The sequence below is a fragment of the Rhinolophus sinicus genome, chromosome 14 (assembly GCF_057876585.1).
Source record: "Rhinolophus sinicus isolate RSI-liver-muscle chromosome 14, RSI-T2T, whole genome shotgun sequence".
NCBI lineage: Eukaryota > Metazoa > Chordata > Mammalia > Chiroptera > Rhinolophidae > Rhinolophus > Rhinolophus sinicus.
In genome coordinates this window covers 37,588,644-37,613,275 of record NC_142514.1, presented here as the reverse complement: position 1 = coordinate 37,613,275, position 24,632 = coordinate 37,588,644, and the positions used below count along the sequence as shown (strand labels likewise).

Sequence of the window (24,632 nt, the reverse complement as noted above, 5' to 3'; positions counted from 1 at the left end):
GGACCTCAACAGGGACTCGTTCCCACTACACCCTCACATTAGCAAAAGCTAGTATCTGGTAACAGAATGTTCCAAAGTACCAGAACCCAAGTCAGAAAACCAAGACCCCTTTTGAAATCAGGCAGAGAGTAAATGAGAGAAAATACAGTGCAGTTTCAGGACTGTAGAAGGAAGTAGGTTACAAATTCCCCTTAACCAGCGGGACACTGGTGAGCAGTAGTTTGGAATATGATTTAGAATAAGTCTCATTTGATTCCAAAAGATGGTATATAGGACTCCAGTTAAGAGTGGACAGCGAAGAAAACAAAATTCTAGTCTTAAAATATGCTACTAATAAAAAAGAAATTTATTTTTGTTCTTTGAAAAAACTTAAACAGACGAATGGCAAAATATGTTTTGTTATTTGTCAATAATAAGGCCAGGAAGGAGTTCACACTCTATTCTGTAGAGGAGGTTTTTGCAGAGGTCACAAACAAAAGCTTCTCGTGCTTTATACTGTGGTGAGGCTGGTTCTCAGAAAAGCACCTCCTTAAATCTTTGGCAAACTCTTTTTGTTGCTCTTCCTCTTCCTCTTAGTTTTGGGTCACAGTCCCACTCAAATTAAATATTTGAGGGATTGAGATTTACAGTTCCCATACAATCTTTCATCCAAACACTCTCTTCTCAGTCTTAAGTCCCACCCTGCCCCTCCAGCACACACATACGTACAGTGTTATGCTTCTCAGTCTAATGTGTAAAGTTGGAGGGACAAAGGTCTAGAGTAGAATATTGAAAATTGTAGAAAATATATTTATCTTCCCTCTACCCAAGGGGAAGGTACTTTGGTATTTTTTTGGTTAAAAAAGGTATTTTTTTCTTTTTCCTCCCCTCCAACAGAGATTCTGTCTTCCAAATAACACATTTACAAGCATATATTTCCCAGAACATTTTTCATGTACTTCTTTTCCAGTGGCTGCACATAACCAGGAATAACAATTGAGGAAAGTTCTTTCAAACATGAAATTTAACATAAATATCAAGGTCTCCCTGCAGGACTTTCCTTTCCCCTTCCTCTGACAAACTTCCGGAGTTAAGGAATTGGCCAGGGTTACAGACAGGTAACTGGTGTAGATGTTCCAACACAAGCTCACAGGTCTTCCCTGAGTCCAGAGCTCGGTATCTCAAATCTGCTGAAGTGTTCTCAGAATGATTCCAACTTGATTAGGATCATGGCCATCACACAAATGCAACCTTTTCATAACTTACAGAAAATCAGCAATAAAATATGGCCAACTCACAAACTCCAACAACAAGGGGTTTCAACATTCAATTGCTGACAGGGCAGAAGTCTGGCTGTTGAGAACAGAGAGTAACCTCTGAAGCCCCTTAGGTTAGGAAGGGCATTCAACAGAAAGGGAGTCTCTGATAATTCATGAAATGCATTCTGAAGTCATCTAGAATGGAAGTTGCAATCTGCTGGGCTTGGGGGTCTACCTCACTGTGCTCTTGGATGTTGCACAAAAGCTGCAATCCTTCTTCGTCAACTAACATTTTGCAGTATTTGCTGGCTGAAAGAAAATCAAGCAAAAAACTTGATAGACAAATTGGTATTTTTAAATATTCCCAAGTCATCACGTTCACCTTTTTGAAGAAAGGATACAAAGGTTTAAGAACTTTGACACAGGAAATAACCTAAAATGAGTCAATTCAAAAGAAATAGGTCAAAACTTAGATAATGCTTGGCTTGCGTAGTGACATAACAAATGCTCATTTTAGTATGCTTACTTCCAGACAAGTCTATGCTTCAAACATTTCTAATCCTAGCTAAAAGGATAAGAAGGTCTTTTATTACAAAAATCCTACACATTTCAGGTTCAGGCAATGTGGTGAGCTAGATAAGCTGAAAACACCAGGTGCTGGATAATACGTAATTGAAAAAAATTTAAGTGCATCATTGAATATGCAAAGTAAAGGAAATGTCCAGGGGCCAGACACAAAGAGAAGAAAGCACTTAAGGCATGTAACCTAACCTGCACCTATCCTGGGGCAGAAAGGGACTGTCAGTTTCAGTAATCTAGGAATTTCTATTCTAAGTTAGAAGCAAAATCAGTGCATAAAGCTGGTTTCTCAAAGGGACAAGAGAAGGGATAAGATAATGAAACATTTTATCTTGGCCTAGGCTCTAGGTGGGTATAAACGAGTAGGGAGGAGAAGTCTTTCCTGAGAACTTATAACCTCAGTACCAAGTGGGTACAGGGTTTGAATTTATACTACCTAAATGTTCTGGAAACCCTTGAGCTGAGAAACTAACATAAAAATTAGTCCAACCTGAGAGAAACCTCTAGAGCACTTGACAGAAACAAATAAAAAACTGTGCTGAAGATACATGACCACAATTCAGTCCAGAAAGGATTCTCTTAATCAGTCCAAGAGCCAGTTAGACAGAGAGAAATAATGATCTAAAAGCACAAATAAGGCAAGTACCAAAAATACTGTGCACATATAAAAACAACATGGAAACTATTTTTTTAAAAAAGATTACAACCTGCCCAATCAGCATGCCTGCAGCAGTCAACCAGACCTTGCATCCAGCTGCTCTAGGGGCCAGCCCCACACCCAGCACACCTGTAGCAATTGTGGCCCTGCTACAAAAGAAGGGCACATGTAGCCCACACAGGGATACCCCTGGGGCACCTGTCTCTGGTGGCCAGAGGGAATCGTACTGCTGAACCCCACAGTGTATCTCCAACATAAGGCTATTTCTTCAAGACCAGGAGACATAGGTGATCACAGAAACAAACACAGAGATTTAGGCAAAATGAGGAAATAGAGAAATATGTTCCAAATAAGAGAACAAAACAAAATCTCAGAAAAAGAACTAAACGAAATGAAGATAAGTAATCTACCCAACAAAGAGTTCAAAGTAATGGTCATAAAGAGCTTTACCGAACTTGGGAGAAGAATAGAGGAACACAGTAAGAACTTCAATACAGAGATAGAAAGTACCAACAAGAGCTGAAAAATTCAGTAACTGCAATTTAAAAAATATATACTACAGGGACTCAACAACAGATTAGATGATACAGAAGATGGGGTCAGTGATCTGGAAGACAGAGCAGTAGAAATCAAGCAAACTGAACAAGTCCAGGACCAGATGGCTTCACAGGTGAATTCTACCAAATATTTAAAGAAAAGTTAATACCTATTCTTCTAAAATTATTCCAACAAACTGAAGAAGAAGGAATGCTGTCAAACTCATTTAAAGAGAGTTTGCCTGGTTTTGGTATCAATTTCTCTTTCCATAAATACATGTGTGAATGTGCATATGTAATTTTACTTACATGTAGCCTCAATATATATGCTGTTTGTTCCTGTTTTGTTCACTCAACAATATCTCTACATCTTGTGTGTCAATAAAAATAAAATTGGGGCCGGCCCGGTGTCTCAGGTGGTTAGAGCTCCATGCTCCCAACTCCGAAGGCTGACAGTTCGATTCCCACATGGGCCAGTGGGCTCTCAACCACAAGGTTGCCAGTTCAATTCCTTGAGTCCCGCAAGGGATGGTGGGCTCTGCTCCCTGCAACTAAGATTGAACACGGCACCTTGAGCTGAGCTGCCAGATGGCTCAGTTGGTTGGAGCGCGTCCTCTCAACCACAAGGTTGCCGGTTCGGGATGGTGGGCAGCGCCCTCTGCAACTAGCAACGGAAACTGGACCTGGAGCTGAGCTGTGCCCTCCACAACAAAGACTGAAAGAACAACTTGAAGCTGAACGGCACCCTCCACAACTAAGATTGAAAGGACAACAACTTGACTTGGAAAAAAGGCCTGGACATACATGTTCCCCAATAAAGTCCTGTTCCCCTTCCCCAATAAAAATCTTTAAAAAATAAAAATAAAAAATAAAATAAAATTGCATCAGTATCCAGTGGATGGATATGCTATCATTTATGTAATCCTTAAGTATCCATTAAGTGATGAACATTATTGTTTCTATTTTTTCTCCTCTTCATTCAACAAATATTTACTGAGTACCTATTATGTGCCAGGTACTGTCCTAAGTACCAGGGACACAGGGATGAAAGATAGGCCAGGTCTCTGGCCAGATGAAGCCTACATTTTAGTGGGGGAGACCCACAGTCTGCAAGTAAATAAGCAGATAATTTGAAGGAAGGATGAGTACTAAGAAGGAATAAAGACATACCTTCTTAGAGAAGGATTGGGTGTCAAGAGAGTAGATGACTTTAAATAAAGTGGTCTGGGAAGACCTTCCTGCAGAGGTGTCATTTGAACAGAGACCTGAGACAGTCATGCAAAGGATGAGGTACAAGCATTTGAGGTAGAGGAAACAGTGAGTACAAAGGCCCTGAGGCCGGAGGGACCTGTCATACTCATGGAATAGCAGGAATGCCAATGTGGCTTGAGGTCAGTGAGGGATAAATAGGCTAAAGTGAAAGTACTGAGATAAGTAGAGAGAAATTGGAGTAGGAGCCAGCAAGTAGGGCCCTGTAGGTCACGGAGTGTGGATTTTACTTTAAGTGCACCATGAAGTCACTGGAGAGACTGCAGTGGGAAAGACATGATCTGATTTACATTTTTAAAAGATCACTCTGGCTCCAGTGTGGAGAATGGTTGCCTGATACCAAAACCAGGCAAAGACACTACAGAAAAAGAAAATAACAAGCTGATATCCCTGCTAAACATAGATGCAAAAATCCTCAACAAAATATTAGCAAGCTGTATTCAACAATACATTAAAAGGATCATACATCATAATCAAGTGCTATTTATTCCAGGGATGCAGGATGGTTCAACATCCGCATGTCAATCAATGTGGTACACCATATTAACAAAGTAAAAAACCACAAGATCATCTCAATAGACGCAGAAAAAGCACTTGACACAATTCAACATCCATTCATGATAAAAACTTTCAATAAAGTGGGCACAGAGGGGCATACCTCAACATAATAAAAGTTATATATGACAAACCACAGCTAATATACTCAAGTGATGAAAAGCTGAAAGCTTTCCTCTAGGATCAGAAACAGACAAGGAAGCCCACTCTCACCACTTTTATTCAACATAGTATTGGAATCCTAGCCACAGAAATCAAACAAGAAAAAGAAGATAAAGTTATCCAAACTGGAAAGGAAGAAGTAAAATAAAACTGTCACTATTTGCAGATCACCTGATACTATATATACAAAACCCTAAAGACTCCATGAAGAAACTACTGGAACTAATAAATAAATTTGGTAAAGTTGCAGGATACAAAATTAGCATACATAAATCTGTTGTGCTCCTATACACTTACAATGAATTAAAAAAGAAATTTTTTAAAAATACAATTTACAATTGCATCAAAATGAATAAAATACCTAGGAATACATTTAATGAAGGAAGTGAAAGACTTGTATTTTGAAACCTATAAGACATTGAAGAAAGAAGTTGAAGAAGACACAAATAAATGTAAATATGTATTGAAAGAATACTGTTAAAATGTCCATACTACACAAAGCAAACTACAGATTCAATGCAAGCCCTATCAAAATACCTATGGCATTTTTCATAGAATTAGAATAATCCTGAAATTTGTATGAAACCAAAAAAGAACCCAAATAGCCAGAGCAATCTTGAGAAAGAAGAACAAAGGTAAAGGTATCTTGCTACCTGATTTCAAGTTACACTACAAATCTATAGTAACCAAAACAGTATGGTACTAGCACAAAAACAGACACAATAAAACAGAATAGAGAACCCAGAAGTGAACCCATTCTTATAGGGTCAATTAATGTGTGACAAAGGAGGCAAGAACATACATTGGGCGGGAACGGGGGCGGCGCAAGGCTCATAATACCAGCATGGGCCAGGGAACTGTGTCCTACACAACTAGACTGAAAAACAACAGCTTGAACCGGAGTGGGGGGGAGAAGGGGAGGTGGAAGAAGCGGGCAGAAAAAAAGAAAATAGAGGTAGTAAACTCACTGATTTTAGTCTTAGCAATATTATTCTGGATACGTCTCCTCAGGCAAGGAAAACAAAAGGAAAAACAAACAAATGGGATTACATCAAACTACAAAACTTTTGCACACTGAAAAAAAAGTCAACATAACAAAAAGGCAATCTACAAAATGGGAGAAGATATATGCAATGTATACCCAATAAAGAGTTAATAACCAAAAAATATAATGAACTCATACCATTCAATAACAAAAAATCATACAATCTGATTTAAAAACGGATAGAGAACCGGAAGAGACATTTTTCCAAAGACAACATACAGCTGGCCAACAGACACATGAAAAGATGCTCAACATCACTACTGATCAGAGAATTGCAAATCAAAACCACAATGAAATATCATCTCACACCTGTCAGAATGGCTAATCAAAAAGACAACAAATGTCAAGTGTTGGTGAGGATGGGGAGAAAAGAGAACCCTTGTGTACTGCTGGTGAGATTGTAAATTGGTGCAGCCACTGTGGAAAACAGTATGGAGGTGCTCCAAAAAATTAAAAGCAGAACTACCATATATATGACCTAGTAATTCTACTTCTAGTTATTTATCCAAAGAAATCAAAAACAGTAATTTGAAAAGATTCATGCACCCCTATGTTCATTGCAGCATTATTGACAACAGCCAAGATATAAAAAGAAACCTAGGTGTCCATCGATAGATGAATGGATAAAGATGTGGTACATAGATACAATGGAATATTAGCCTTAGAAAAGAATGAAATCTTACCATTTGAGACAACATGGATCGACCTAGAGGACACTATGCTAAATGACATAAGTCAGACAGAGAAAGACAAATACCATATGATTTCACCTATACTTGAAATCTAAAAAGCAAAACAAACAAGCCAAAAAGGCTCAGATACAGAGAACAAACTGATAGTTGCTAAAGGAGTGGGTGGTGGGTGGTTGGGAGAAATAGGTCAAGGGGATTAAATGAGTCAAACTTCCAGTTACAAAATAAATGTCATGAGAATGTAATATACGGCATATGGCATATAGTCATTGTTGGCATATAGTCAACAATATTGTAATAATGTTGTCTGGTGACAGATGGTTACTAGATTTAATGTGGAGATAATTTTGTAAGGTATTTAAGTATAGAATTATTATGTTATATATCCGAAACTAATATAATATTGTATGTCAACTATACTGCAATAAAAAATAAGTAAAAAAGCAAGGTTACAAGATGTGTAACACAGAATGAGAGAAGGTACAGGCTAATTCTAATAGATGTTCCTCAAGAAAAGAATGGCGAGAATAGGGGAAGGGTAACATATTAAAAGAAAATGGATGAGAATTTTCATCAATTTTAGAAAGTGTAACTATGACCTGAAATCCAGAGGCAATAAAACGAAAGACTGACTTGTAAACACAATGAACCAAATCAAGACAATAAGCTGGGAAAAAATATTTAAAAGAGTTCCTTGAAATTAAAAAGACCAAAAAACATTAGACGAAAACTGAACAAAGGATATCAACAGGCAATACAAGGAAAAAGAAATGACTGTTAAATAAGAAAAGATGGTTTAACCTCACTTAAAATAAATTTCAACTGAGACTATCAATTTCACCTTAGATTGGCAAAGATCAAAAAGTTCAAATAAACAGTGTTTTTGCAAAAATGTAAGGAAATTGGCAAGCTCTCATACATCATTCACAGGAATGCAAACTGGTAATCAACTCTCTGGAGGACAGTTAGCAATAGCTCAAAATCACATATGTTCACAACTTGTGGAATTTTAAATATTCCACAGATTAACTCACATACCTGCAAAATGATGTATTTTATTTAACAAATGCTATGTAGTACGAACCAAGCTATGATTTATAAATACTTAAAAAATATTAACCCACTTAATTCTCACAACAATCCTATGAAGTATTTTTATCCCCATTTTACAGATGAGGAAACTGGGGCACAGAGAGATTAAATAACTTGCTCAAGTTCCCAGTTAGAAAACGGCAAAGAAACTGTGAATAGAACAGTCTGGTTCTGGCATTTATTCTCTTAACTACCACACATGCATTTTCCCCTATTTTTACTATATATGTGTGTTGTGTGTTATACATACTCGTACATGTCATTATTCACATATATACACACACACACACACACACATATATATTCGTATGTCATTATTCACTGAACCAGTGTTTACAATAGAAAAGATTGAAAACAATGTCCAATTGTTAAAACAGGAGATTGGTTAAATAAATTATATCCACATAGTGAATAAATACTGAGCAACCTAATTAACAGTGGTGACCTGGAGTCAAATTACTAGGTTAGAACCTTGACTCTGCCAGTTGCTAGCTGTTTTAACTTTGGGCCAATTATTTAACTTCTCTGTGCCTTCTTTTCTCGTCTCTAATAGATAATAATAATGCCAGCCTCTTCCAGTTATTGTAAAAATTAAATGAAATCTCATAATAAGTACAACGCTGCCTGCACATAGTAAGTACTCAACTAAGTTCTAGCTGATTTAGCTACTGCTGTTGTAATTGAACATAGTGGAATCTGTTTCAGGGTCATTCTGACCATTTGATCTGCCTGTATCTATTCATATGCTAGCACCATTCATAGCAGTTTATAATTTGAAGAGAAGTGTTAGGGCAAGCTCTTAAAAACCATTTTATGTTGGTCAGATCTTTCCTTTTTATCCTGCCAGATTAACTTCAGATTAATTTTTCAGATTCCTCATCTCTTACTCATTCACTTGAATTGTATTATATCCGTAAGTTTAAAAGAAATGACATCTGTATGTTAAGTCTTTCCATCTAGGAATATAGTATGTTTCATAATTATTTCAGGCTTTTAAGTTATTTCTCATAGTTTTCCGCACATAAGTCTCATTACTTGTTAAAGGTATTTTTAGATATGTTATGCTTTTGTTGCTACTAGCTAAATCTTTAATTCTAAAAGTTATCTCTTAGGTTTTTTAGTATAAAATTATAGCCTATATTTCTTTTATAATAAAGTCAAATATTTTACAATCATCTCTTAGCAAAAGATGTAAGCCAAAAATTCTCAAAACAGCACAACATGGAAAAACATCTAATCTGGCTGGGAAACTCCTGACTCCTGGCCCCCCACCTCCCACAAATCATTATAAAGAGGCAGATCTATATATCACTATAGAAAGAGTATTCATGATGAACTGGTAAGTGAAAAGAGCAAGCTATACAAAAGAATGGACGGAATGAGCCCATTTTGTTTAAAAACATTACATTCATATATAGTACATACTAACTATAGTATGCATATAGAAATATCTGGAAGAATAGTTATAGTTATCATATTAACAGTGCTTGACTGTGGGAAATAGGAGTGGAGAACAAACTTTCACTTTCTATATTATCTGACATTCACCCCCAAAATATATTTTAATTCTGTAGCATTTTTTGAACTAATAAAAACATTTTTCAGTTTCTTTTTAAAAGGAGTTAAATTCAGGACACAGGTGAACAATTTTTTCAAATTCCATCTTGGACTTAATCATTACACAGAAAAATAACTGGAAAACTATTATGCTTTGAATACATACGGTTTTTACTGCAGACGTGATACATAGCCCATAGTGCCCAGAGCTGAACCTGTGGTTGAGAGAAGTTGCCAAGGAGCGGGAAAAATGCCCTGAAGGACCTACAAAGGTACAAAGATGTTCATTCAGAACTCAGACTAACATCAGGGATACAATAATAATTTTCAACATTTCCCCCATCGGGTCAATTCCTCACTGGGGCAGATGTATTATCGAGCATATAATGGGAGCCAGCATTTAATAAATTGCTTTCTAAACAACCAAAATGTCCTTCGATAGATGAATGGATAAAGAAGTTGCGATATATATACACAATGGAATACTACTTGGCAGTAAGAAAAGATGACATAGTACCATTTGTGACAACATGGATGGATCTTGAGATTATAATACTAAGTGAAATAAGTCAGAAAAAGTACAGAACCATATGATTTCACTGATATGTGGTATATAAAACTGAAAACAACAAAAGAACAAGACAAACAAATGAAGGAACAAAAACTCATAGACATAGACAATAGGTTAGGGGTTACCAGAGGGTAAGGGGGTGGGGGGCTCTAGAAGAGGGTAAACGGGGTCTAATATATGGTGATGGAAAGAGAACTGACTCTGGGTAGAGAACACACAACGTGAGATATAGATGATGTATTACAGAATTGTACACCTGAAATCTATGTAACTTTACTAACAATTGTCACCCCAATAAACTTTAATTTAAAAAAAAAATTGCATTCTGTGTTACATACTTTATACATTCAATATATGTATCACTTCATCCTTAATCTTGTAGACTGTCAGCCTCATTTTACAGATGAGGAAAACAGTCTCAGAGATTTCCTAAAAGTGATTTCCCAATATCACAAAAAAATAGGATTTGAACACAAGGCCATTTGATTCTACTATTTTTTATCACTATACCATGGCCTCTATACAGTGAGCAGACCAATGACAAGCTTTAAGAAAAGCACTACAGTATCATGAAATTACCTGTAGGTCACCAATGCTGTCATCTTACAACTTGAACTTGGCCAATTCTGGATGGTTGTATACTATACAAAAAGAGAAACCAGGATTCTAGTATTGTATTCCATCATTTTTAAAAAGTCATAATAGGCTATTTTGTGTCATTTATAATTATATATGCATAAAACACCATAATTTTTCAAAATATGGGATAATTTTTCAAAATATGGGATAATTATATATGCATAAAACAACATAATTTTTCAAATATATTCAGATTTAGGTATATTTACTTGCCAAAATATTATATTATATGTAGAATATGAATAAAGCCATGTGAAAAACATTGAAAAGGGGGCATCTGTTTAAAGACGGAGGACTGAGCATGCATGCATCCACTCTTTCCCTAAATCCCATGAACAGAATAGTAGAAATGGTTTAAAATAAAAGGCAAACATGCAAAAAAAAAAAAAAAAAAGCAGAAGGTAAAATGAAACTGATTCAATAGATCTAGCCCTGGGAAAGGTTAAAAAACAAACCAATTTGAACAGAAGCCCAAAGAGACTTAAAAATTTGGCATACCAAGAACTTGAGGAAGTGAGAATTAGAGGTGGCATTCAAAACAGGAGGAGTGGTTGAAAGTACCAAGTAATCAAGACTTCCAAATCTCTCCCACCCCTAACAAAAACTCTTGTACTGGGCAACCCCATGAACAATTAAGGGTGGGAGTACCATGCTAAAAACAGGAGGCTGAAGTGAAAAATCTAAATACTAAATGTGGAGACTCCTTTGCCCCCAACTGTCTTCCTCTAGTGGGCTTTCAGACTGCTGGCAGCTAAGTTTATACATAATTTTCAATCAGGAAAATAGATTCTTCTTCAGGTAAATCCCAACCAGTTCAGAACAAAAAAACCAATGACACTGACATTGAGGCACAAACTAATCCAGATCACTCTTTAGTGAAACCCACAACTGACAAGTTCCACCCATCTACACACAGCTTTCAAACAGCCCCACTCTTAGATATGAACGGACAGCTGAAGATCACCATACAGTTTAAGAAAATCTGTAACATAAAGGAACAAAAATGGGGAGGGGGAAGAAAGGTGCCAGAAACAGAGGCTTTGGAGGAAGGGAAAAACTTAAAAGAAAATCCTAAACTATCATTAATACTTTTAAAGTGATAATAGATACAGCCATCATGAAACAATAAGATACTGTATTTTTTAAAAAGCACTTAGAGAACAAAAAAAGAGTTCTTGGAAATTAAAAATAGCAGAAATGCAAAATCCAATAGAAGGGGTGGAAGTTGAAAAAGATTTTAAGAAGACAAATAGGTAAGAAGAGTCTGTAGAACCAATCCCAAAAAAAGGAGGGAGGGAAAGTAGGAAGGTAAGAAGGAAGGGAGGGAGGAATTTCCCAGAACTGAAGGAAATGAGCTTCCAGAGTCATAAGCAGCCAAACATAACAAATGAAAATATACCCACATCAAGGCACATCACTGTGATTTCCAAATACTGAGAACAAAGATCTTAAAAGCTTCCAAAGAAAAATGGTATGAGACTTCTCAACAGCGATACTGAAAAGTAAGACAATGGAGCAATGACTTAAAAATTCTGAAGGGAAAGTATTTCAAAATGAAAATTCTATACTCAGCCATTTGATCAACTAAATGCAAAGAGCTTTTCAAACAAATAAGGTCTCAAATTTTTTCTTTCGTGCATCTTTTCTTAGGAAGTTACCTGAGGATGTGATCCAACAGAATGAGGGAATACAGCAAAAAAACAAACAAACAAACAAACAAACAAACAAACAAACAAACAAAAACCCAGGAAGGCACGTAATCTAGGAAACAGGAAATCCAATACAAGAGAGGCACAAAGAATCCCCAGGAGGTAAATATCAAAAGAAATAGCTACAAAAAGAGCTGAAAGTGGGGAAAAATTAGAATAAGCCATATACAACAGCTTGCATGTAGAACTTGATAAAAGAAAAATATCAGAAGAAATGCAACAAAATGTTAATAGAGATTAACTTTGGGTGGTAGGGTATAAATGACTTAAAGTATTTTCTTTATACTTTTCTGCGTTTCTCATTTTCTACAACGAACACATTATTTCTAAAATTCTTATAATCTAGAAAATAAGTTTTCTGTAAGAACAGATTACTCTGGATTTTGTACCAGATCCTGGAGAAGAACATTCCTCTGAAGATCACAGGATATCCAGGGCCGTTTGTCAGATGTCAGGTGGGCTATGACGCCTGCAGCAAAATAGCTGACTTCTATTTCTTTGCTATGGAGCAAGATGCTGATGTGCTTCACCACATCTTCAGTCACCAGCTTGGAAGAGAGTTCTCTGACTTCAGCTATGTTGTTCTACAGGTCAGATGGAGCAGAGTATTAGGGACAGGAAAGGAGGGGAGAGTCGGGAACTGGCTCCTCTCCCTCTCCTAGTGCTCTCCCTCTCCTAGTGCTCAGAACACGCAGTCCCATCCTCCTCCCTCTCTATTTAGTCTAACACCCACAATCCCCCTCCTTGATGATGAGGATGATCAGTAATAACAAAACACTGGTAAGCACTTACTAAGTGCCAGGCACTGTAGACAGACAAAATGTTGCTTTATCTATGTTGTCTCATTTAATCTTTAAAATAGTCATACAAAGAAATTTGACACTCAACAAGACTTACTTGTCCGGTTCACACTGCTAATACATGGTTGAACTAGAATATAAATCCAGGCCTGACTCAAATACTTACTGGGGGCCTGCTATATGTTACATTAGCTTCAAGTTTAACATCAACAATGAAAGGCAGGGAGTATTTTATTTTATATATTGTATTCATTTTCTATGCTGTGTAACAAACTCGGCTTAAAACACAACACATTTTTCTCTAGGTTTCTGTGTGTCAAGAGCCCATCCATGGCTTGACTCAGTCCTCTACTCAGAGGTCTCACAAGGCTGCAGTGAAAATGCCAGCTGGCCTGAATTCCCATGTAGAGGCTCCAGGGGGGCGGGGAAATCTACTTCCAAGGTCACTCAGACTGTTGGCAGAATTAATTTCCTTGTGGCTGCAAGATTAATGGTTTCAGTTTCTTGCTGGAGGCCACCCACAGCTCCTTCTCAAGTGGGCTTCTCCTTTCTCCAACTACTTACTTCACGGAGGCTTGCTTCTTCAAAGCCAGGAAGAATCTCTCTCTCTAGAGCATCTGCTAACAAGACGGATTTATGTTGTGTGTGTGTGTAAACAAAATCACAGAAGTGATATCCTATTATTTTTGCCATATTATATTAGTTAGAAGCAAGTTAAGGTCCTGTCCACATTCGAGGAGAGGGGATTACACGAAGACATGACCACCAAGAGACTGGAATCGTTGGTGGGTCACCTTAGGGTATATCCACCACACTGACGAAAAAACAAAGGTGTACAGGTGAAACACAGTCAAGGTACTGATCCTTTTAAAGCAGCTTTCAGAAAAGTACACACTACAGACTAGTATGTTGAAAAAACTATATGGCACAATGCAGACAATTGTGCTGTTTTGAAACCAACCCCCGATTTTCCCTAAGGCCAGCTATACACTTTGTCAATAGCATGATTTCAGCATCAAGTCTCTCAGGCAGTAGCCCCCAAACAAGAGACAAGATGATAGACAGCATCCTTAATGTAACTGAGAAACACCTTGATTGAGTCCCAAGATTTCTCTTGTAAGCTTGGCAGAGGCTACTTTTATATTAGCTTTTATTAATACTTTCCAAGAGTTTATGGAACAAAATGCTGAGAAGATAGGAGCTACAGGAGGTTGTGGGTCTTCTTCATTCAGCAAAATTGGAAGGAAAAGGGACAACCTCAGAAGGTAGTATTTATTCTGAGAGGCTCTCAGAAAGATAAAAAGTAAAAGATCTCTTAAGTCGGCTAGTAGAAGGATACTTAGCACTGTATAGGATATATACTGTGTTTCCCTGGAAATAAGATCTACTCCGAAAATAAGCCCAGTTAAGACCGTCAGCCAGACGGACGCATTTAGTACATTATGATGATGTTCCAGAAGATGACATGACTGTATTTGAATATAGATTGTTGTACATGAAAAAATAAGACATCCTATGAAAATACACCCTAATGTGTCTTTTGGAGCAAAAATTAATATAAGACCCGGTCTTATTTGCGGGGAAACACGGTATGAGGATTCAATTCACCTTTCTATACTGATTTCCCATTGCTTTTCTTCTTCCCTCCTTCTCCCAAAATTCCAGATATTCTGTATGACAGTGTTTCTCAAATGATTACATTTTCTCATATTCCCTAGCCAAAAATGACCTTTGTCCCCTACTTTCTTTGTCCCTTCCTTCTACTTTGCTGTACTTTCCAGATTTCTAATATTAATTAATCCTATATTCCTCTCTGTGAAGCCTTTCATATCTCCTCTGTTCCAAGTCCTGTGTATGTGCTAGGGATACAAAGGAAAACACACAGTTCCTGATTTCAAGGGTTTCATGATCTAGAATTCAAAGACTCCCACTGGACTCAGTGCCTTTTTCCTAGCACTTACCATAGTCAATCCTAAATTAGAGAGCTATTTGTAACACGAGATCTGACAATTAAGTTCGCAAACTTGTTGCAACGATGTTGCTAACCTTTTTTGATAACACAGGGATTATTCATTATGGGTTTGTACCAATTGGACAAACAGTTAACCAAGTTTACTATTTGGAAGTCCTGAAAAGGCTGCATGAAAAAGTTAGACGATGTAAACTTCGCCAACAATTCATGGCTCTTACATCACCACACTGCACCAGCTCACATGGCACTGTCTGTGAGGGAGTTTTTAGCCAGTAAACAAATAACTGTATTGGAACACCCTTCTTACTCACCTGATCTGGCCCCCAATGACTTCTTTCTTTACCCGAAGATAAAGGAAATATTGAAAGGAAGACATTTTGATGACATTCAGGACATCAAGGGTAATATGATGACAGCTCTGATGGCCATTCCATAAAAAGAATTCCAATATTGCTTTGAAGGGTGGACTAGGTGCTGGCATCAGTGCACAGCTTCCCAAGGGGAGTACTTCAAAGGTGACCATAATGATATTCAGCAATGAGGCATGTAGCACTTGTTCTAGGATGAGTTCGCGAACTTAATTGTCCGACCTCTTATGTCTAACACCACCTCCCCAACATTATAAGCACCGTTAACTCGATATATTTCATGCATCGGCGGGGAAAGAAACATGACAAACTTCAGGGGCTCATAGTACATCTTGATTACTTTTTGTCAGTCTTCACCTTTATCTTTAGGAAACAAAGACATTTCTCAGTGTAGAAGTATAAACAAAGAAATCTCTAAAAAGCAGACTGTCTTGTTAAAGAGGAAGTATAGTGAAGTGGTTATCAGAGGGTCTGGAGCCTGACTGTCTGAGTTTGGTAACGTAGGGTAAATGGCACATTTGCACCTCTGGTTCTATGTCTATAAAATAAATGTCTATAAAATGTAGATAATGTATGTTAGAGCACAAAACACAATTTTCCCTATCCTTGTGTATAGGCCCCTTAGCAATGTGACTTTGCTGCTCCTCCCATTAAGGGATGGCCACCTCCTCTAACCTGGGCTTAATCATGGATATATTAAAAAATAGCTATTTGGTCTTTGTCCCCAGTTACTGACACAGAGCTCTTCAATTCCTTGGAATTCCCCAACAGGGGTGATAACAGCATATTCAGGATGGGGGGTGGATGCCACAAAGCACAAACCCTGATTGGAAACCTGAAACTTTCAACCCCACCCCCAAACTCTGGGGAAAAGGAGAGGGGCTAAAGATTGAATTAATAATCAATCATGCCTATGTGATGAAACCTCCATAAAAATCCCTAAATGATGGGGTTTGGAGAACTCCTGGGTTGGTGAACATATGCAGGTGCCGGGAGAGTGGTGTGCCCAGAGCGAGGGCACAGAAGCTCTATGCACACCCCTCCTTCCTTGCTCTATGCATCTCTTCCATATGACTGTTTCTGAGTTGTACCTTTATAATAAATTGGTAATAGCCAAGTAAAATGCCTTCCTGAATTCTGTGAGCCATTCTAACAAATTATCAACCAAAGGAGGGGGTCATGGAAACCCTCAATTTATAATCAGTCAGCCAGTCAGAAGTACAGGTGGCCCAGAACTTATGATTGGCAACTGAAGTAAGGGTAGTGCTATGAAACTGAGCCTTTTAACTTGTGGGATCTGACACTAACTTCAGGCAGTTGGTGCCAGAATTGAATCGAACTGCAGGACACCCAATGGGTGTCAGTTGGAGAAGCGGTTGTTGGAAAACACCCTAGCCCATGTAACCTGCTTTGGTCAAAGAAACATTAGAAAATGTGACATATGCAAAGGTTTAAGAAGCACTTGTACAGTGGGACATGCCTACTATTGCTCCTGAAACTACGAAGTGAAGATAGCTACGGAGATACAAGGCCCAGCTGCACCAACTGTCAGGTGTGTCAGGCCACCTTACAGCATCTAGCCCTAACTGATCTGCCAGATGACCGCAGCTATACGAGTAACTCCACGAGACCAGCAGAACAGTACAGTTGATCTGAGTTCAAACTGTTGACCCACAGATTCCTAAGTAAATAAAAAGACTGCTGTTTTAAGCTGTAGTATGTTCACAGCAATAGTTGACTAATATATAATGGTATTCACTTTATAAGGATGATATAAAGATTAAATGAGTTAATACATGTCAATTGCTTACAAAAGTGCCTAGCATATAGTAGATACTACCTAAGTGTTAGTTTTATTATTATTTTTTCAAGTAATTAGAATTGACACAAAACAATTCACCTTACCAAAAGACCAAGTACTTTGCTTTGTATTGCTGACTCTGAAAAAGTCTGTCAAAAGAATATACAGGTTACTTTATCATGGAGAAAAGAACTTTACATATAAACTCAATCCTGTTTTCCCACCTCCAAGACTTTGATGAAGATTGCCAATCCTTCATTTTCAATAAAGTGCTTGCAGGCAGCTGGAGATTCATCTGTAAGATTCCAAAGTGCTTTCAAAGTAAACAAGAAGGTGACATCATCTAAATTCTCAGTAGTCTTTTGTTTTACTATTGCTAGAAGTTCCTAAAAACCAAAGAGACAGGGAGTTAGATGCCCTAATGACTAACTCATTCCAGTATAGGGAAAGCAATAGTTAAGAAAAGCTTTAGACTGGAAATGGAACTACCTTATGAGCCAGCAATTCCACTCTTAGGTATTTATCCAGAGAAATCCAAGACGCTAATTCGAAAAAAAATATGCACCCCTATGTTACTGCAGCACTATTGACAATAGCCATGACTTGGAAACAACCGAAATGCCCATCAGTAGATAACTGGATTAAGAAACTGTGGTACATTTATACAATGGCGTATTACTCAGCTATAAAGAATGAAATCTTACCATTTGCAACGATAGGGATGGACCTAGAGAATATTATGCTAAGTGAAATAAATCAGACGGAGAAAGACAGATACCACTTGATCTCACTTATATGTGAATCTAAAGAGCTGAATAAATGAGCAAAGTAAACAGAAATAGTCTCGGAGATATAGAGGAAAAACTGATGGTTGTGAGATGGAAGGGGTGGGGATGAGAGAAAAGGGGAAGGAATTAGACAGCATAAATTGGTAACTATAATATTGCCATGGGGATATGAAAGACAGTTTGGGGACTATAATCAATAATGTTGTAAAGATTTTGTAGGGTGTCAGATGGGCATGTCTTATTAGGGAAACCACTTCATGGATGGTGTAGATGCTTGACCACTGCAATATACACCTGAAGCTGAAGCTGAATAATTATATATTAAATAATAATAATAATTTAATGTATAGTCAAAGGATGTAAAGTATAGGGAATAGAGTCAGTGGAATTGTAATAGCTGTATACGATGTCAGAGGGGTAGTAGATTAGGAGAGGGGGTTATCACTTTGTGAGGGGTGTGAATGTCTAACTATTACATTGTTTTGTACACCTGAAACTAATAAACTAATAAATAAATAAATAAATAGCTTTAGAATCAAACCTGGGTTCTAAACCTAAGTTCTACCACTTAAAAGCTTTGTGATTCATTTCTCTCTATAAAATTAGTCACACCTATCTCTTAGGATTTTTATGAAGAATTAATGGCAGAAAAATGAAAGTTTAATGAGCACTTAACATAGTTATTGGTGCTTATTAAAAAACCTCATAGAGGCGGCCGGATGGCTTAGTTGGTTAGAGCACGAGCTCTGAACAACAGGGTTGCCGGTTCAATTCCTACATGGGCCAGTGAGCTGCACCCTCCACAACTAGATTGAAGACACCCAGGGTCCGCTGAGCTTCCGGAGGGGCTGCTAGATGGCTCAGCTGGTTAGAGTGCGAGCTTGCAACAACAGGTTGCTGGTTCAATTAGGCATGGGATGGTGGGCTGCGCCCGCCTGCAACTAAAGACAGAAAATGGCGACTGGATTTGGAGCTGAGCCATGCCCTCCACAACTAGATTGAAGAACAACAACTTCCGGACCCAAGCTGATGGGTCCTGGAGAAACACATTGTTCCTCAATATTCCCCAGTAAAATTAAAAAAACAGAAAAAAAACAACAGTAAGGAACAAAGAAATTATAAAAAAAATAAAATAAAATAAACCTCATAGTCAAGCACATATCAGATATTCTATTATCCATTTATTGAGAATGTCTAGTAAGTACTTCTGGAAATCAGGCACTTATTCAGGTAAACGAGACAGATAAAAAAATAGCTGGTTCTTCTAAACCAAATAATTAATTTTAAATAAAATAAATAATTTTAAGTTTTGGTAAATGCTCTGAGGGAAAACACATAAAAGCCTCAGAATTTACTTGAAAAAAGGTGGGAGAAGAAGCCTCCATACAAAGGTTAATATGTAAACTGGACAGAAGAAAAAGGATAAACCAGCCAAGCAAGGAATGGGGACATAGGGAAAGGGGGGGGGGGGGGGGTAGGGTAAGGGTGAGGGAAAGAACATGTCAGACAAAGAAGTTTGCTGTTCTAGGTCCCTGAGCAGGTCAATATAGCTAGAGGATAACAATAATATTATAACCATATGTCCTAATACTTTGAAGCAACCATTGGCTTGCTTTACAGAGATTCCAACATATCATTTCAGATCAGAGTATTTCTGGACACAAGTTAGCATTTATGCTTTCTTTCAAGTATTAGATTGTCATGTGAAAGGAAAAAGACAGCCATTTTCATGTAACCAGCTAATTAAAAGATATATAAACATATAACGACATTAAACAAATCAGAATATGTCCATTTTCAGAAGGAATGAGACCATCTCAAATATTTTACCCAATCAGGAGAGAATGTATCAAGAGAGTTCATCGCAAAAATAAAGCTGTGAGAGTCAAGAGAATATAAGAGGGGCACACAACACTAGTAGCAATGATCTAGACAGCCAATAGGGTGAATGGCGGCAAGGCAAGGGAGGGAGCAGGGGAAGCAAGGCTGACCCTGAAAGTAACAACTGTGGCCAAGATCATGGTTCACTGCTTTACATATTTTATCTTAATGAAACTAATTTAATGAAAATAACTGTGAAATACTACTCCTATGACAGATGCCTATTTTTCAGATGATGCCCGTTTTTCAGGTGAATCTGAGGCACAGAGGAGATAAGTAAATTATCTCAAGTCATATGGCTAGTGACTGAAAACCTGGTTTGTTTTCATCTAAAGCCTGAACTTTGGTACCACTTCCTAAAACTGTTTCTCTAAGAACTAGTGCTACTCTTTCTTCCATGTTCCTTTCAGCACTTGCTCTCTCTTATCAATATCTTTATCTCTATTCCTGTTACCATTCCCACAACTTCAATGTTCTTCCATCACATCATCCTGGCAAAACTCCTACCTTGTTAAACCCTACTTCATGCCCCACCCCATACATCTGAATATTAAGACTGTACTTGAGTCTCACTTTCAGTATCTGCCAAACAGTTTCAAAAGGGCATTCAACTGAACCCGGCCATCCTACTACATTTCTTAATGAATTTGCTCTGAAGACTACTATTTCATAACTTCCCGTCCTCAACTTTAGTTGCCATCTTATTACTCCTCTCATTTGATCACTTCATCTAATTTTTCACTGAGAACTATAGCTACTCTTCCTAATAAAATCTACCAACCTACTTGTACTTGAATCGATGTAGTACTCTGCCTTCCTTTCTTCTCCAATCTAAAGCCAACATCTTTACTTCTGCTCTATATACAATTCCTGTACATGCACAAAGATTTGGCACCAAAATTATTTCCCTCTGTCTTCCCTATGCCGTTAATTTTTCACTCTTTTCAAAATTATTCTCATGAGCATAAAATGTCTTAATGTAACCCATCTTCAATACATACATACATACATACATACATACTACCGGCCCATGTAGCATCTTTATTTCTCTTTCTTTTTCATTAAAAGATATCAAAAATGGGCCGGCCCGGTGGCTCAGGCGGTTAGAGCTCCATGCTCCTAACTCCGAAGGCTGCCGGTTTGATTCCCACATGGGCTAGTGGGCTCTCAACCACAAGGTTGCCGGTTCAACACTCGAGTCCTGCAAGGGATGGTGGGCAGCACCCCCTGCAACTAAGATTGAACACGGCACCTTGAGCTGAGCTGCCGCAGAGCTCCCAAATGGCTCAGTTGGTTGGAGTGCGTCCTCTCAACCACAAGGTTGCCGGTTCGACTCCCGCAAGGGATGGTGGGCTGCGGCCCCTGCAACTAGCAACGGCAACTGGACCTGGAGCTGAGCCGTGCCCTCCACAACTAAGACTGAAAGAACAACAACTTGAAGCTGAACGGCACCCTCCACAACTAAGATTGAAAGGACAACAACTTGACTTGGAAAAAGAAAAAAGAGGCCTGAAAGTACACACTGTTCCCCAATAAAGTCCTGTTCCCCTTCTCCAATAAAATCTTTAAAAAAAAAAAAAAAAGATATCAAAAAGTGGTCTACATTTCTCACCTCCCATTTGCTCATCACTGTGTTCCAATCAGTTTTGTCCCACCATTCCATTAAAATAACCTAAGCGAGATAACTAATGATTTGTCTTGCCAAATCCAATGGTCAGTTCTGTCCTTGTCTCATGCAACCACCTGACAGGACTGCCCAATTTTTCTTGAAATATTTCTCTTAGATTCTAAACCACCACTCTTTCCTGCTTTTCTAGCTCATTTTGGATGCTCCTTTTCTATCTCCTGTTCTGGCTCCTCCTTCTCTTCCAACCTACTTGTTTTAGCCCTTTTCTTTTCCCTATATATACTCCACACTTCTCAGGTGATTGCATTCCATACCAGAAGTGAAGACTCAAATTATTTCTCCAGCCCTGTCCACTCCTCTGAGCTGCAACTCATACATCAAACTGCCTACTTGACATCTCAAGCATCTCAGAAATTAACACATCCAAAATCACTGTTGATTTTTATCCCCCAAACCTACTGGCTAGATACCAAATATTCACAAGATTCCACTTATAACAGCAATGCAAAAGGTAACAGTCTTAAGAATAAATGTAAGAAATATACACTATCAACATGAAGAAAACAACCACATGCTTCTGGGGGACATGAAAGACAGAATAAATGGAATAACACACATTGTTCTCAGGTAGGAAGAATCAATATCACAGAGATGTCAATTCGTCTAAGTCAATCTATAAATTTAACACAATCCCAAAGAAAAGAGAGATTTTTTAGAACTAGACAAGCCAACTCTGGTGTTCACACAGAAAACAAACACATAAGGATAACTGAAAAAAACTCCAAAGAAAGATCTTAACTATCAGAGGATTCATAAAACTGGTAAATAAAAAGCATGACACCAACATGTAACAAGACATACAAATTAATGAAACAGAATGAAGTCCAGAAATAGATGAAAAATATATATGAGAATTTAATATATGATAAAGATGGTAATGTATAACAACAGAGAAAAGATAAATTATTCAATAAAGGATACAAAGGCAACTGGGCAGACACTGAGAAGAAAAAACAGACCCCTATATCTCAAAAAAATTCCAAATCAAAGATTTACATGTAAAAGAAAAAAAAAAAGAAACCATAGATTTAAAAAATGAGGTATTCAGGGGGCAACTGGATGCCTCAGTTGGTTAGAGCATGAGCTCTTAACAATGTTGCCAGTTCAATTTCTACATAGGATGGTGGGCTGCGCTCCCTGCAACTAAGATTGAAAACGCTCCCTGCAACTAAGATTGAAAACGGTGACTGGACTTGGAGCTGAGCTGTGCCCTCCACAACTAGATTGAAGCTTGGAGTTCATGGGCCCTGGAGAAAAAACACTGTTCCCCAATAAATAAATAAAATAAAAAATAAAAAAATGAGGTATTTAAAAAAATAAAGTGTGCTATCAATTGCAAAGCATAAAAGAAAAAAATTCAACCACATAAAAAATTTTAATTATTGTATGGCAAAACATTCTATAAATAAAGTAAAAACAGACAAACAGCCCAATGGAGAAAAATACATGCATCTCATATCATTCAAAAGTTCAAATAAAAAGGGGCTGATGGGTAGCTCAGTTGGTTAGAGCACGAGTTCTGGGCAATGGGGCTGCCAGTTCGATTCCTACATGGGCCAACGAGCTGCGCACTCTGCAACTAGAATGAGGTCAATAAGCTGCCTCTGAGCTCCCAGATGGTTCAGTTGGTTGGAGTGCAGGCTCTCAATCACAAGGTTACCTGTTCGATTCCCGCAAGGGATGGTGGGCTGCACCCCCTGCAACTAACAACAGCAACTGGACCTGGAACTGAGTTGCACTCTCCACAACTAAGATTGAAAGGACAACAACTTGACTTGGAAAAAGTCCAGGAAGTACAAACTGTTCCCGTCCTATTCCTCTTCCCCAATAAAAAAATCTTAAAAAAAAAAAAAAAAAAAGTTTATGTAAAGAAATCCTATATTAGAAAAAAGCCAGCAACTCAAAAGAACATACAAAGGCAATGAGAATAGAAAGGTCTCAGGAAATACAACTCTCTGAGGGGGAAAAAAAGAAGCTCAAGTCTTAAGACAATGATATACATTTTTTAGGGAACAACGTTAGCATAATCATAATGTAAACACTGATTATTGATTTATTAAAATTGTGATATAAGTTTGCTGGGGGTGGAGAGAGGAGGGAATTTGTAGAGATATATGTAGGAGAGCCAAGCTCTTATTTTCCATAGCAACAGAATCACTAAATCACATCTAAACCTGATAAATCAAGAAATTGCAAAAGAAATTTACAGTTTTAAGCATTGTATGTAGAGATGGGGAGGTAAATATCACAAGAAATAGCTGTAATAGTAGAGAGTAACTTATTCTGGGGAGCAGGTCTTACAGATTTTTCATTTTACAGGCCTTTTAGAATAATTTGATTTTTAAAACTATGTTCATAAATTACTTTTATTGAAAAAAAAAAAGTTATAAAAGTGACGATCAACTTACCTTAACTGCCATGAAGAGCTCTTCTTTAAGTTGTGCAGTTTGCTCAGGGGAGAGCTATAAACAGACAAAGAGCCAAAAGTGAAATAGTAGATCTCCATCAAAGCTCCATCAAAGCTAAGGGGAGAGAGATCTTGCCCTTAGCAATCACATACCTGCAAGGCTAGAATAGAAGTGATGCTCACTGCCATTGTTTGCATCTTGGGGTTTTCATGCTTACAGAGCCAACTCATAACAAACTTGGCAGCATCAAACCTGAAAAATAGTATTTTTCTCACAATAAATTCTGCAAAACTGTGTATGAGGACAGAAGAAATCTCTTAGCCCCTCCCCCCCAAACCCTGTAACAAAAGTAGTCTTGGACTTCTAAAGTCTCAAGTATGAAAACCAAGAGCATTTGGCCAGAGATCAGAAGAGGAAGAAGAGAACATGCAAATAAGAATGTGAGCAAGATGCACAGGATTCAGAGAAAAATGGGCAGATTTAAGAAAGACATTTTTTTAGCAATCAGTTTCTACTATGGTGAGTCTGAAAAAGAAAAGTTCCCTAAGAGGTAGAACCTGTAATCTGACTTACAGACAGTGTTAAAATGCCACAGCCAACAAATCAATTAGCTAGAGAGAATTCA

At 37.8% G+C, this 24,632-nt stretch overlaps 1 protein-coding gene across 1 annotated transcript in view; it reads right to left on the bottom strand.

Moving 5' to 3' along the window:
• Positions 1 to 1,030: 1,030 nt before the first annotated feature.
• Positions 1,031 to 24,632, bottom strand: part of ZYG11A (zyg-11 family member A, cell cycle regulator) — a 45,106-nt gene continuing 21,504 nt past the window's right edge. Inside the window, exons 7-14 of the mRNA XM_019742793.3 lie at positions 24,160 to 24,259; positions 24,008 to 24,061; positions 17,468 to 17,629; positions 17,348 to 17,392; positions 12,692 to 12,886; positions 10,534 to 10,595; positions 9,550 to 9,647; positions 1,031 to 1,547 (exon numbers count right to left, since the gene is read on the bottom strand). Coding sequence (XP_019598352.1) covers positions 1,384 to 1,547; positions 9,550 to 9,647; positions 10,534 to 10,595; positions 12,692 to 12,886; positions 17,348 to 17,392; positions 17,468 to 17,629; positions 24,008 to 24,061; positions 24,160 to 24,259 — 880 coding nt within the window. The 3' untranslated portion in view covers positions 1,031 to 1,383. The remainder of the gene's footprint in view (positions 1,548 to 9,549; positions 9,648 to 10,533; positions 10,596 to 12,691; positions 12,887 to 17,347; positions 17,393 to 17,467; positions 17,630 to 24,007; positions 24,062 to 24,159; positions 24,260 to 24,632) is intronic.